The 15,692-nt window shown below is 44.6% G+C and overlaps 1 protein-coding gene across 1 annotated transcript in view; it reads right to left on the bottom strand.

Moving 5' to 3' along the window:
- Positions 1–15,692, bottom strand: part of Slc24a3 (solute carrier family 24 member 3) — a 485,196-nt gene that overhangs the window by 6,542 nt on the left and 462,962 nt on the right. The window contains exon 16 of the mRNA XM_031372121.1: positions 160–225. Within this exon, the coding sequence (XP_031227981.1) occupies positions 160–225 (66 nt within the window). The remainder of the gene's footprint in view (positions 1–159; positions 226–15,692) is intronic.

The raw sequence follows: 15,692 nt of genomic DNA, 5'->3' as shown, positions 1-15,692 counted from the left end.
GTGTGTGTGTGTGTGTGTGTTTTAGAAGAAACAACCAGGAGATGGCACATTTGGATGTCTATCCTACTTAATGGAGGCCACACCCATCTGTCCTCCAAAGTAAGCAAGGGGAGGGGTTGAACATGAACACCTTAGAGTGAGAAGAAACTACAAACATACCGTGACAAAGACAGAGGCCAGGAGCAAGCCCACAGAGTAGATGAGCCCTCTGCTATTCAGCCGAATCTAGAAGAAAGGAAGAAGAATATTAGGCTTTCTATATTAGGCACCTGCTTAGTGCAAGGCATTTCAAGTAAGCCTGAGGAGCAGTGATTCCAAATTCCACCTCTAGAATGGAAGCAGACAGTGGCAGGGCAGCTGCACCCTGCCCTTTTCTGGAGATAGGAGCTTTCCCAGACATACACAGTTGTCTTTGCCAGCTCCCAGCCCAATCCTGTCCTGACTGCAAAGGCAGGACATCAGCCATACCAGTGCACAAACACTCCAACTCTCCATCATGTTGTGACTCTTGTCAACCACACTGTCCTGTTGACTTACGGTGACATTTATTTTCTCAGAGTCATACTAATTTTAGGGACAATTATGTCCTAAAAGTGATGGGAAAATATGGATAAAGTTTATTTTTTATTTTTCACATAGTTTTTTTTTTTTTTGAGAGAGAGATGCTACATGATTTACAACTGAACATGGGTGTCAGTGGATGGACCACCACTTGAAGAGAATACTCCTCCTTCTACTCAGCACTTGGCAAGTTCTACTTGACAGATGTAAAGCCAAAGTCAACTGAGATACCACCAAGTGTAGAAACTTCAAGGGCAAACCTTGTTATGAAATCATCTAATCCCTTAATGTCTTAGCTAGGATTTCTATTGCTGTGAACAGACACCATGACCATGTCAACTCTTATCAAGAAAAATGGCAGACATGGTGTTGGAGAAGAATAAATTATATATGTAAAAATTTTTATATATGACATGAAAATAGAGGTGGGGTGATCTGAACAATGAATGAGGAGAAGCAAGAGGTGGAGGTGGAAAGAGAAGAGGGTTTAGTTAGGGAAGCATGCTACATGGCATGCCTGAGAAAAATGTCCTTATGAAACTCAACACTATGTGAAATTAAAGCATATTCATATATGTAAATATAAATCTGTCTGTCTGTCTGTCTGTCTGTCTGTCTGTCTACCTGTCTCACTTCCATCACCCAGGTAATCCAGGTAGCTCTCTTTGCAGGCAGCAGAACTAATCTCTGGGGACCCGATGTCAGACAAAAGGACTAAACATGGCATTTCTGCAATAGCTTTGCAAAAGCCTTTGGGCTTCAACTCTGTACAGAGCTGAGTTCTGTCACTCCCCTGACTACTCCTGCCTCACACAAGTGAGGCACAGCAAGTTCAAATGCGGAGTCTTCGTGGCAAGGGTGTTCTGATCGCGTGAGGCCTGTTTCAGATTGTTCGGTTCTGAAGTTTAGGGCTGTTTCCATTTCTTGTCTTCAGAAACACCCAGCTTCCTTTTCCAATTCCTTTTTTGGCAAGTTGTGAGAGAGGAAACAGGAGTCTGGCCGCTTCCAAAGTCAACAGGCGCGCAGCCCACACAGCACATGCATATTTTCTAGTATGGATGCACACAGAGACTCACTCATCCCAAGTTTCATGCATTTATGTTGCACATAAAACAGTCCCTGGAGCCTCATAGCATTCAGGAATCCAAGAACCCAAGTCTAAAAGGATTCCATTTTCCCCATACAAGGGCTAGGGCATCTTTCTTGATGGTCTGAAGTCAGCTTTACCTAATCCAAGAATTCTCTTGGAAAAATAACAAAGACTTTGTTTGTTGCTAACTTAATTACTATTGGGAGCACACGTGGCATATTGTCACCCTACCCCCAATTCCTTCCTTGTTTCCTGAGATAGAATCTCACTATGTAGCTCAGGCTGGACTTGTACTTGTAATTCAATACTCCTGCCTCAGCTCTGGGTTTCCTTAGAAGGCGGTTTTTAACACTTGTTTGGTTTTCAGGTATATGTTACTAACCCTGGCTTTATGCTGAATGACATCATTGGGTGAGAGCATCTTTTACTGAAGAATTTTCTGGGCTGCAAAAGCATATAAACCCCAGAAAAGAAAAGTTGTCATCAACCTACATCCTTACCTGCCCTTGTCTCTAAAGGGCACCCACAAACACAGTGGATAAACACTCTAGGGATCTCTCCACAGGTAAGTGGGAATTCTTATTCTTATTTGAAGGTGAGACAACTTAGCAGCTTACATACCTGATGAAAGGTCATGTCTGTTCTTGGACTTGGGCCTTAGACTCTAGACTTCCCTCTACCTGTCAGGCCAAAGGGAAAGCCAGGGTCTTCCTCTCACCTATGAGTCCTTGGAAGTTGCTACTTGGCTTTTCTTGTCTATCAGTTTTCCAAGTCCTGAGTGAATGATTCCCAGAAACCACAACAGCAGGCAGCACTGGCATTTTAGTTCATTTTCCATCGCTATAACAAAATGCCTGAGAGTAGTCTGTGTGGTCTCCCTCCCCAAAGCCTGGACAGTAACGCAGCGTTGTGGAAGCGGCTACATTCAGTAGCTCCACCTCCATGGCAAGAAGGAAGTTTCTGATTGGACTGTTATACCGACGTAGTTTGGGGGAGGGGTTTGCCCCAAGTATTTTACCTGTTGCGGGAACAAAGGAAGGTGCATTAAATTCAAGATGGCTGAGTGACTAGACCTCATGTTGTCTAATGTTTTACTTCTCCCACGTGGGTATGGTACGGTATTGGCTAGCCTACCTCTTCTTATCTCCTTTAATCTTTTCCTGTCCATTTCTTACTCCTATTTCAAGAAGGACTCTTTTAATCCTTTTCATGTTGGTTCTGGTTTACAACAAGTCTGTTTCTGTAAAGAGGAGATGGTTGCTTTACTGTTCTAGAGGCTGAGAAGTCGAAAAGCATGGCATCAGCAGTTGCTTGGCATCTGGTAAGGGGGTATCTCTGCTGTATTATAATGTGTGTGTGTGTGTGTGTGTGTCTGTGTGTGTGTGTGCGCGCACGTATGTGCACGCATGCACGCACTTGTACCTGCCTCTGGTACAGACAAGACAGAGCAACCGTTTCCTCAAGTTTTTACCGTGAAGACCATTCACTTTTCCTTCTTTTCCTTTCTTTAACATTTTCCATGTATTTTTTCATGTGTATTGGTATCATGTCCATGCACTATGTGCATGCAATGCCCACTGAAGACAGAATAGGTTTTCAGATCCCTTGGGACTGGAGTTACAAGAGGTTGTAAGACACCATATGAGTACTGGGAATCAAATGAGTGAGGGTCCTCTCGAAGAGTAACCAGTGCTCTCAACTACTGAACCACTTCTCCAGACCCTTCTTTTTCTTATAAAGCTACAAAGGCCATCGTCTTCTTAACCTTATCTAGCCCCATTGCCTCTGAAAGTCCCACTTCCAAATACCTCTACCATATGACTTTTAGGATTGCATTTCTAATGACGAGCATTTGGCGAACACATTCAAACCACTACACAGATCATACACCCCACTCCTGCTTCTAGGTGGGTACCAGCTGCCTCTGATATCCGGTGCCTGCTCTGCATTTGCAGACCTCTTCCTGAACTGTTGAACTCCTAAGCAGCCAATCTCCACTGTGTGTCTCATGAACACGTATAACGTCAGCTTGCCTACCCCTCAGATGGTCATTCGAGACAGGGCTGTCCAGTTTCCCAGAGCTCCCTTGTTGTCTGTCAGTGCTGAAATGTTCTCTCCTAGAGGGAGGAGGGTACCCAGGAAGAAAGCAATACTTCGAAGTCTGGGAGAGCTAAAACTTAGAAGGCCCATAAGGCTTCGTTCGCCAGTATTAAAGTATTGCTGGAGGGAGGAAACTCTCCGGCCAGTTCAACTCCGTGCATATTTGGAGAACTGCAGGGCTATGGCTTTTGTGGCCTGACAGTGGGTTTTCAGTGATGCAGCTGTCCTCGAGTCATCCATGCCTCTGTAATTAGCCCCTCACCCACACTCCCGTAAGCAACCCCAGAGACTCAGTGCTTCATCAAGTCAGACTCTGGTGTACTCGTTACTTTGGTTTGTCATTGCTGCTCTATCTAGAGCGACTAGCGTCTCCCCCAGAAAGTCTCACACAATGTCCCTCTGTAGGGGTGTAGCTCTAGTCATCTGTATGATAACTGGATTGTTAATACAGCTGCGGTGGGCCACCCCCTCATCCTGTCTTACTTTCCCACTCCCGCAGTGGCATTTCCTGGCTTTTCTGAAGCAACTCATCTGAATCTTGCCTCAGGATTGCATCATCTCTGGGCCACTTAACCTAATGAAAAGTGAGACCCAACAGCTTCCCATGTCAGCCTTTCTACAGTAAGGTCTCTAATGAGCTTTCCTTTTCCCAAACATCACTGATGTTTTCTAACACAAAGTTGGAATCCAAGAACCAAATGTATAGGGGTGGGTGATGTTGCTACTATAGCTCCCAGGGGCTCTGCTACAACAGCTGTGACTCCATTAAAATGCCACCACACTATCTCCAAGTTGTCTGTCCAGGTCATGTGACAATGCAGACGGTCCCTACCAGTGGCTATCTTTCCTATTTTGCTGAATTCTGTGGAGGAAATGCATCCATCTCAGCCAACAGAACATTTCCGCAGGTGGGTTGAAGAGCTGCAAGTAGTGGCTACTCTCAAGCTCCTAAGAGCCAGCTGGAGTGCTGCAGTGCTGTGGGGGTTGGGTTTGGAGCTTTTAAGAATGGGAAGGCTGGTTCTAGCAAACAGAGTCAGGTTCCAGATAGGATAGTGGGGATTAGATTAAGAACCCTTGCTGAGAAAGGCAGGCAATAGTGAGAGGGGAAGACATCAAGAACGGACTGGATTATTGATCCATCCCACAGAAGCCCTCTGATGGGAAAGAGGTGTAGCTCCTGCTAGAGAGCAAAGAGAAGACACACCAGAAATGTCAGCCCTGGACTCTTCTTCTGGAGTAGGCAGTGGTGGGGTGACAGTTGGCCTTGGGGACTTGGGAAAGAAAGGCCTGAGGCCTTCTGGCTCTGCTGACTCACTCCCTGCAGTCCCCTCCTTTCTGGATGACCGACTACTCCTCACTCTCCTTTGCCCCATAATTTATTTTTCAACATATTACTAGGACATGGCCCTGGCTTTCTCCTCTATCCACATTTATTTCCTTTATTAGCTTTAGCCCCTAAAGGCTGTTTTACTGCTGGTAACTTGCATGTATTCCCAGCCACAAAGGCCTCTGTGGAATTTCTGGCATACTCCACACCAGTCCACTGTCTGCTTCCCATTTCTACCAGGATGACACTGAAACTCATCAGGCTTGATCCATCTTAATGGGGACTCTGTCCCATATTTTGTCCTCCCTCTCCACAAAAGGCGCCCCAAGTAGATTGTTTCCTCTTATCTTCACCATAGAACCGCTAGAAAACTTAACCTCTTCCTTTAAAAGCCTCATTGATTCTCATTTATACTCCAACCATGTCAAGTCATCAGCATCTCATCTTCACCTTCCTGACTTGCCATATTCCTCTCTTATATACATTCCCTAGCAGTATCAAATGAAGCCTTAAAATTCAAGGTGAGTTACCATAGTAAAAATCCTCAATAGTACTTAAGGGTAAAACTCCAAACCTTTACAATGGCTGACACAGCACTGAGTGACCTCCACCTTTGTCTCTCCCAGCTCATCCTTATTAACACTCAAGGGCCAGTGTGCAGGGTTTCTGTGCCTTTGGCATAGCGTCTCCTATTCTCTAGCTTTAGCACTACAACCGCTACAGACTGAAGTGTTGGTCTCCCTCCCTCTTTAGTGCATTAGAGTTACAGGCACATACTCCCATAGCCTCGCCGTGGGCAGATGCTGGGCAGGCTCTCTGCTGGGCAGAACCAGGCAAGAGAGGGAGAGAACCCAGTCCAGCCGAGCCTCTCTCTCGGGGCTGAGCAGGATGGTGAGTGTCGTGGATGGTGGGATGGTGAGTGTCACGGCTCGGATCCAAACAGGAAGTCGTTTTATTGTATCAATCTTTTCTTTATAAAGGGCTGAGAGAGGAGGCGGAGTTTTCTGCTGAGGTGAGATGATGTAGGGGGAGGGGAAAGTTGATGAAGGGTATGGGGTGACTAAGGAACCAACAGTTACAGTTACTCTACATCAGCAGGAGCAGGCTTAAGCAGGTTGTGCTGAGTCACTCCAGTACAGAAGTGACTGAGACAGTTTACAAAACTCGAGCCAGGCTCATGTTTGTCCTCAAGGCCCAAACCAGGGCCAAATAGAGCCCAACAGGCAGAAGCATTGCCCTACCTTTCTGGTTTGGGGGTCTGGCTGGTGCCATGCTTTAGCCAACAGGAGATGAGTAGGTCTGTCTTGATAGAAGCATAGTTTTGAAATGGGTTTGCAGAGTTCAGCACAACTTCTTGTGTTCTCGCTTTTCATCATGAAAATGCATCTTAGGAGGTCACTGGTCCAACTAGAGTGAGAGATACTTGGAGCAGAGTCCTCTGAAGCTTGGAGCCAGGGCCTGATCATCCAGACACTTGTCAACTCGCCAGTGCACGGGTGAGGAATGTATATGAACAGACGTGTGCTACTTTCAGGGCCTTTGTTACACAGCATTAGGCTATTTTGTCTCTAGTGCCAACTTCCTATCCGTCTTACAACCACTGCTTTTGTCTGGTTCCGATTCCTTCTCTGGGTAATCCCTATAATCTTCTTTCTTTCTTTCCCTTTTTCTTTTAGACAGAATTTTGCTGTATAGCCTTGGACGACCTGGAACTCACTAGTAGACTATGTTAGCCTTGAACTCACAGAAGTCTGCCTGCCTTTTCCCTCCTGAATGCTGGAACTAAAGGCAAACGCCACTATGCCCTGCTTATAATCAGTCTTTTCTGAATGGCAACATGATCACATCTTTACCTCTCAAGTGCCCATGATTCTTTTGTTTTGTTTTGTTTTGTTTTTTCGAGACAGGGTTTCTCTGTATAGCCCTGGGTGTCCTGGAACTCACTCTGTAGACCAGGCTGGCCTCGAACTCAGAAATCCGCCTGCCTCTGCCTCCCAAGCGCTGGGATTAAAGGCGTGCGCCACCCCCACCCAGCCCATGATTCTTTCTGTTACTATGGCTTACAATGTTCTTTGCCACTTGGCTGCCCTGTCTTAACCCCAGCCATAGGAGCTTCCCTGGGTGGTGCAGGATCCACCCATGAGCCAAGACTTCTCCCATCTTGGTCTTCTACAAGCTGGTTTTTTCCCCCCGCCCCTGCTTGGGAATGTCTTCTTAATATGCTTGCTCAGATAATCCCAGACTCAGAAGGAATGCTACTATCTTACGGGTGTTTCAGGTCCTTTAGCCGTGCCTCACACAGCTGTGCACCCTGCACAAATACCCTCAGAAGGACAAACACCACATGCTTTGTTTTGGATTTGTTTGGATTCACTTGGATCCTCCCACGGGCTGTCTTTTCAGAGGCACAGGAATGTCTGGCTTGCTTACAGTCTCAGTGCATAGTGGGTGTTCAGTTAATGCCTGCTTCCAGAAAGAATGAGGCAGCCATGAGGTCTTTTTACTTCTGTACATCTTGGGGTAGACTCAACTCTTGCATGGAGGAAAGGATAGACCCTCTTCCTTCTATCATTGCTTTTGACGCTTTATTTTACATTTCTAAACCCTTGTTTTGGAACATGAGTTCTGCCCTGATTCCCTGCAGCCTGACTGTGGATTCTTTTGCCTCTGTTAAGTTTCATGCACAGCTATTCATCACTATAATGGTACAAGAAGCACTTACTGCCCAACCTTTGATGCTTAGGGTTATTTATTCAGGGCACTTGGGTAACTAGCTGGCTTCTGAGTACAAGAAATGTCAAAATCTGTGAAAGTGCCTTTTTTTTTCCTCACTGTCAAATGTGTGAATCTAATGTCAGGCCCAGAACAGATGCCTGGATGGTAATTATCCCATAATTATGACTCGGAAATCCCATCTGGACAAGATGGAAAAATTGTTTCAGAATTGTCGGCAGGTCTCTCCAGAGGTTGGGAGAGGCTATTAAACCCACACAGGCTGCTCGCTTCTGATGTCAGAGATGTGGAAAGATGTCCTGGGGGTTACTGTCATCCTAAATGGAAGGAGGCCCTTGAGGGTGCTTTCTGAAATGAAGCCTCTCTCTTGGGAACGACTCCGGGTAGAGATGAGAGCAGATCACATGCTTGTAACAAGTAAGTCCTAAGTTTGCCTTCCCATGAATCTGCCATATCCCAAGACTCCTGCCTCTCAGCACACAGCCATACAGTGATACCCTACGAAGACATGGGCTTGAGGTACTGACCACTCAAGGAATCCCATGAAAGCTAGAGAAAGACAGTCATAGAAGAAGGGATCTTCATCATAAAAGGACTCAGAATATTCCATTCCTGAGACAGAAACCTATGATAGCAGTGGTTTTCAACGAGTGCTGCGACCTTTTAATATAGTTCCTTATGTTGCAGTGACCCCTCAACCATAAGATTATTTTTGTTGCTACTTCATAACTGAAATTTTGCTGATGTTATAAATTGTATTGTAAATATTTTTGGAAATACAAGCTTGCCAAAGGGGCCATGACCCACAGGTTGACAACCACTGTACTATGTAACTATCCCTCACTTAGCCAGGGGAGACTATGACGACTGTAGCCCCCATAGTGTCTATGGAACACTGAGAGGTTCTCCCTTCTAGCTCCTTCTCTCTTTACATGACATATATGAAGCCACCTTATGTTTAACTTCACTCTGTCTTCAGCAAAGATTCAAACTTGGGGATGCTCTAGCTTAGATGTCCCCGCCCCTCACCACACCCCTCCGAACATCGCTGTGGTGCTTTGTGCAATGATGCCTTTCTGGATGTGGGACATAACTACTCCGATCTTGGTTCTCTAATCTGCAGAATGGGACCAGAACTGCACCTCCATTAGTATAACACCTAGGCCCTCTACTCAGCTTAGGTCATTGACGTGGCACCTGTCTCCCTCATCTGACACTCCCAAAACCTGGATTTCCTTCTCTTCTTGAACACGAGCTCCCTTGGTGCTTTTGCAGTCATGGTCCTTCTTTCACTAGCATGGCCTCTCCTTCTCTAGACATCCAACACGTACTTGAACAGCTGGATGCTGAGGACCATAGGAGTGATACCTGGTTCAGGCTTGGGAGATCGTACTTGACATCTAAGCTGACACCTGCAGGACTACCCAGAAAAATGAAAGAATAGAAATTCCTGGGTGGTGGCTATCCCTGCTCTTCTCTTGTGGACTCCAGGCTTCTAGGAAGCACAAAGACCCAGCTTAGTGGGGCCAAATGCTCTACCATTATTTTGGTCAAGCGTCACTGCACAGAGCACCTGTACAAGCACACTCTCTGTGTTTCCCACATAATTAAAGTCCACCCTTCTCAAGATGCTTATCTGCTTGTGATGAAAGTTTTTCATTTGAGACAAAGCCTAAACTTGAAGCTTATCCCAGAGGACCTCAGATGCAATAACTCTTCCTTAAAACTCAGGGTCAATTCCATGAACACTAATGATTTTACACAGCCAGAATGTGGCCAAGCTCTCAGGAGCTATCCTACACAAAGGGACTGCTTGCCAATTTAGACAAGGAGATGAAACTGTTCTCTATTTAAACAAGGAAAACCTCCCGCCATATGTAAAGTACTGAGGTGGTGTAGGAGACACTAACCTTCGGCTCCAGCATGGCCAGAGCTGTACAAAGAGGAGGGAAGAGGCCGTGTCTTGCATGAGGCTGAGTGGGCAGGATATCTATGCTGACAGAGTGTTTTGCCTGTGGGGATACTTGGGTACAACTTGGGCATTTTGTTCATGGGAATCCATTTCTCATTAAAAGTCCTCTTCAACTGAAAGCAGATTATTTGAGGAAAATGAAAAGTAGCACACTAAGCTTGGTCCTAGGAGCTAAGCTTGGCTTGGTGATGACTCGACTGACTCAGCTCCCAGTTTTCCTGACTTCTTTCCTCACCCATTTACCTTCTCGTTCCGACTCCAGATGAAGGCTTTGCCATCATGAATGCTACCACTGTTGTGGAAGAGAGTTTCTGCAATACATACCTTAAAAACTGGACAACTGTAGCTTCTAGAGGGTTTTACATTGCCAATAGTATTGAAAAAATAAGCTTACCATACTACTTTTGAAAATTTAAAGTTCAAAGCAAATCTCATTTTCCATAAGAAGTAACGGCACACCCAGATAACCTACATACAGGAGAGAATGAATTTGGATCCTAGCCTCTCTCCATATACAGAATAAAATCTTGGTTTTCCCAAAGCATATGAAAGGAGCTTTCAAAAGAGAGGTCTTTTGAAAGCCTCTTGGATGCTTATATCGCTGAAATTGAATGAAGGTTTTCCTTGCGCCAGCTGCTGAGACAGCTGCTTTTAGATACAATGTAACGAGATGCATCTTCTACCTTCTGCCCTGAGTGCCTGGCTGATGTTCAGAGATGCCTGGCTGGGCTGTGGTTTCTCCTCTACGTAAGAATGGAAGAGATATTCACCTCAGGACCAGCCATGGTTGTACAGTTTAATGTAATGGCCAAAGTGAACCAATTATGTCATCTTTAGATGGAAAACTGGTGTTTGGATCGCAAGTTTTGTTTTAATGGTGTCACTCTGTCACTAGGTGTTGAGACCTGGAAAAAGTATGGCTGGCTTCTTTGATATGAGAATGTCTTATTGTCCATTCTCTGCATTGCTGGGGGAATGCCAGGAGAGGGAGGATGGTTGATGACTGGGGGTTATCTGTGGTTTGTGGCTTGCCTGACTGAGTTGCAGTTTGAAGAGTGATATCCATGTTAGGTCAAGAAGACTTTAAGGTGGGTAGAAGGATCTGGCTTACTTCTGGGATGAACCAGAGGTTTTTTTTTTTTTTTTTTTTTTTTTTAAAGAATTATTTACTTATTTTATGTATGAGTACACTGTTGCTTTCTTCAGACACACCAGAAGAGGGCATCAGATCCCACTACAGATGAGTTTGAGCCACCATGTGGTTGCTGGGAATTGAACTTAAGACCTCTGGAAGAGCTCAAGATTCCTGGAAGAATAGTCAGTGCTCTTAACTACTGAGCCATCTCTGCAGCCAAACTAGAACTGTTTTAAAGAATTTTATCTTCCATGACCATACCCTGTTATCCCAGAAACAAAACAAAACAAAATTTTGGCTCCCCCACCCCACTCCCCAAGCTGTCTTACTGCTTATTTGTTTATTTCTTTTGATGTTTTGTTTTGTTCTGAGGCGGGGGCTGGGGGGTGTGGCAGGGGAGGCAGGAAGGGAATACAAGGGAGGTTCAGTGGGTATCTGGGAGAAAATGGGGGAGATGAAAACATGATCAAAATATATTGTATAAAAACAATTTTTAATTAAAAAATTAAAAATTAAACATAAACAACCCCCCAAACATAGAGAATGCTATGGTTTGAATTCAAGTAGTGTTCCCCAAAAGTTTGCATTAAATGGGATGGTGCTAATGGGGATAGTGTGGGCCCTTAAGGGGTGTGCCCATGTTCTTAGGTCACTGAAGGCATGCCCTTGAAGGATGCTGTGACCCAAAAGGAGCCTTTTTTCTCTCTAAGTTAGTTGTCTCTGATACTATAGTGATATCATATCATATTACAGTCATACGAAGGTGATGAATACAATAGATTCTACAGACACTGAGAAGATTCTGCTGCATGCAGCTCCTATCTGTCCACTGAGTCAGTGGATGGGGTAAATGTTTCGTATTCATGAATTGACATATTTTTTAAAGTTATGTGAAAGTTTTTACATACTTTCACCCTTTTACTCTTTTACTTTTGAAGCTAAATTTAAGATCTTTTAAGTCTTATGCCTCTTATAAGTCTAGGTGAAGGTATTAAAGGCTCTAAATATATGTATTGCCTTATGTACAAATGCTTCTTATATATGTGTGTATATTCACTTATACAGTAGTTTCATTTAACAACTATAAAATGATTATATTTTTTTAAAAAAACCTTAACCTAAGCAGATATTTAAATGAGTCCTGCCTACTGCACACTAGGCAAACACCAAATGAACTGAGCTGTACCCCACTGGTGCACGCTTTTGGTCCCAGCACTCAGGAGGCAGAGGCAGGTGGATCTCTGTGAGTTTGAGGCTAGTCTGGTCTACAGAGCGAGTTCCAGGACAGCCCAAGGGCTACACAGAAACCCTGTCTCAAGAAACCAAACCGAACTAAACCACTGTCCCCGAAAAGGTAAGAAATTGATTTTTAAGAGTGGTTTAGAGCACAATTTCTTTTCTTGTGGCTGCCTGGCCTTCTAGTTTTCCAAAGAGGAGACCACTACAGTTGGAATTCAGATAAAGGACATTTTTGTTTTGTTTTGACTTCTTCATATCTTTGATAAGAGGGAGAGGGAGAGTGAAAGGAACCAAAGTGAACCAGGAGCGTTGCGAACGTGCGGTAGGTCCATGTTACCTGGTGCTCAGCTGGGCTAAGGTGCGGCTTTATTGCTTTTCTTGTCAAGGAAGATCAATTACCAGGACATAGTCACTAATTTTTTCCTATAGAAGTCAATCACGTTATCTGCAGCACTTCTGTCTAGAGCAGAGTAAGTCATTTTGAGGCCAGAGATTCAAAAAAGACTGAACAGCAAAAGCAGAGGTCCTACATCCACGCATCATTTTGAAAAAATAAATACTGGGTGGAAATCAGTGGCATATGTCTTTAAATCCCAGACCTTTGGAGGCAGAGACAAGTGCCATACTGATCTATACATAGAGTTCTAGGTCAGCCAGAGCTATATAATGAGACCCAGTCTCCAAACAAATGTTGGGGTCAATACTTATTTCTAGTGTCAATTGGAAAGAGTATCACAGGATGAACCCAGCCAGGCCTGAGGGGACTTTTTGTTCAGGAAAGGGAGGTGTTCGATGAGAGCCAATGCAAATTAAGAAGATTTAGATGGCTCTTACTCCTGCTTCTCTTCCTTGCCTCTTGCCCCTTTGCTCACTCTCTCTCCCCATTCCCTTCCCCCCCTCTCCACATGGTCATGGCCAGCCTCTACTTCTCTCTTCTCTCCCCTCTGCCTTTCTCTTCCTCCCTGCCCCTTGTCCTAAATAAACTCTATTCTATACTATATTAAAAAAAAAAAAATTTAGATGTGGGCTCTGCTATGGTCACTCCCCACCCCCACCCCTGCCACCCATGGCTCAAGTATGTGTCTGCCACCCCTCCTGTGCTCTGAGGAAGCTAGAGGTATGAAAGGCAGTGTTTCTCCCTTGGAGAAATACAAAGCTCCTATGGCGGATATATACAAGTGGCATGGAGCTGCTTTTAAACCTCAGGCATGACATTTGACTAACTAAAATAGTAGAGATAAACCAGGAATGATGGTGTAGGCTGGTGGCCTAGGCATGTAAAAGACATTTAGGGTTCAAAGCCAGCTTGACTTACACAGTGAGATACTGACTAAAAATACCAAGAATTAGAGCTGTAGCCCTGGGTAGAGCCCTTATTTAGTATGTACAAGACCCTGGGCTCATTCTCCAGTGCTGAAAAAAATGAAGGTTAATTATCTGGTTATTTAAAATTAAAATGTAATTTAATTGGAAATGCCATTAAAAGCTATATTATTATTCTACATCATCGGACTTATGTGGAATGCTTCCTGACCTCTAAACCTTATAGGTCGATGTACAAAGTTGTCTGAGGCTTCCTTTACCGTGACAGTAAGACCCAAAGCCCCGTGTCTCTGAACAGTAGCGTGGCCAAGCACTTTCTGGGGAACCCAGATGCTACAATTCTAGGTCACCTAGATTGAGAACGAATCTAACGTGATTTGGAGCAAAATGTGTTTGATCTAATAAGAAATAAGAAAGGGCAACACATGAACTATCCATACAGTGGATCTTAGCTGTCTAAGATGAACTAGAAGAAGAAAATAAGCCAAAATGCTAACAGTGGTCTTCTCTGGGCTATGCTGTGGATGATTTAAATTTCATCCTCTGGAGCTGCAGTGTCCCACAGGCAGCTTTAAGATCCACATGGCTGTATAAACTTAAAATAATTCAGATGGAATAAAATTGGAAAAAAAATTCCTTATTTGCACCAGCCTCCCACCAAGTGCCTCTGTGTTACATACGGCCAGGGGCTACTGCACCAGCCAGTGCCACTGAGCAGCCTTGCCAGCGCTGCGGAAGGGTCTGCTGTGAGCTCTTGTAAGTTACATGCATTGTTCATTCTAAGAAGATAAAGTGTGCAAGCCAGTTATAGACAAACCCCAGGAGGTTCAGCATCTGCAGACCTTGCATTTTCAGAAAGTGACAAGCCAGACTTAGTGAACTTAAATACAGACAATACTATTGCTCCCAGCTTAAGAACAAGAACTGATGTTAAGAGGGGCCCTGGGTCACTCAGAAAAGATATTGGGAGGGGGTAGGGTGGGGGGTTGAGGGGTGGGTGGGAGGGCTGGGGGAGTATGGGTAGGAGTGTGTGAAGGGAACCCTGTTCTAGGTGGTAGCTATTAGTTTCTCCTCTCCTTTCTGGATAGACAGCTAAACAAATGAACGAGGCCCTTCCTGAAGCTGGTGGGCAAATAAGATTTATCCGGACCAAAGGATGGGGACTGACCTGACATTAGCCATCTCTATACACTGTTTGCTATAACCTTTCTTTCTCTACACTGGAGAAGGTGTCAAAGGTAGCAGAGCCTCATGATGGAATTTGCCACACCCCCAGGGATTCCTTTTAGAAATATTCATAGGAGCTGTCAGAGTAGGAATACCTGTATGGAATTTTCATAGGAAATTAGCCATTGTGGGGCTACCCCAGTGAGGCTTTTGAATTGTCTGCAATATATTAATAGTACCCAGAGATACTACTCTAACAAATAAAAGAATAACTTGACCTGGGTAGCAGGTGTTAACACATCAGGCCTCCCAGGAAGCCTCAGCCAATACCTGCTCTTGGAATGCTTCTGATTAAGGGTGTTCTGTTCATGAGGAATAAAGGGGGATCTGGACAGCGAGGTCTACTCATGACAGTTGTTCTCAGAGTAGAAATGTACCTGCCTCACTAGCCCTGCATAAATACTGCAGATTCCAGGGCACTTCCCTGCATAAGACAGCTCACACATGTCCCTGCAGATCACTGCTAGCAAAAGAGAAGGCAGGGCTTGCGCATCCTGGTAGGGAAAAAACCTGGAAGCCTGAACCGGAGCTCTCTGGACACTGGGTGCTCTTTATTTTCCTGTTGCTTTTTCTCTCCATATCCTTTGATGTAATATGTTTTGGCTGTGAGTATAATCTGTTCTGGTTTTTGTCAGTATTCTGGTAGATCATCAGACTTAAAGATGTTCATGGACCCCCAACAGTATCTCTCATATAAGATTTTTCTTCAGGAATACAGAAGAAAAGAAACACTCAAAACAAGTATGCCTTCTGTTTAGTCCTTATGTATTTTCCTGGTATCTGGTAGTATTTTGGCTTATGCACCAAACACTTGTGAATATGGTTGATGTGGGTCAGTCATAGGAGCTGACCTACAGCAATCTTCCTCACTGACCTCCAGAATTTAGGAGTGCTGGTTGGAATCTGAGACCACACAATAAATGGCACCTGTTCAAGGTATCCCATCTAGATAGTCTCTCTCTCTCTCTCTCTCTCTCTCTCTCTC

Source organism: Mastomys coucha, unplaced genomic scaffold (assembly GCF_008632895.1).
Source record: "Mastomys coucha isolate ucsf_1 unplaced genomic scaffold, UCSF_Mcou_1 pScaffold15, whole genome shotgun sequence".
Classification (NCBI taxonomy): domain Eukaryota; kingdom Metazoa; phylum Chordata; class Mammalia; order Rodentia; family Muridae; genus Mastomys; species Mastomys coucha.
This window is presented reverse-complemented; position numbering and strand designations above follow the sequence as displayed.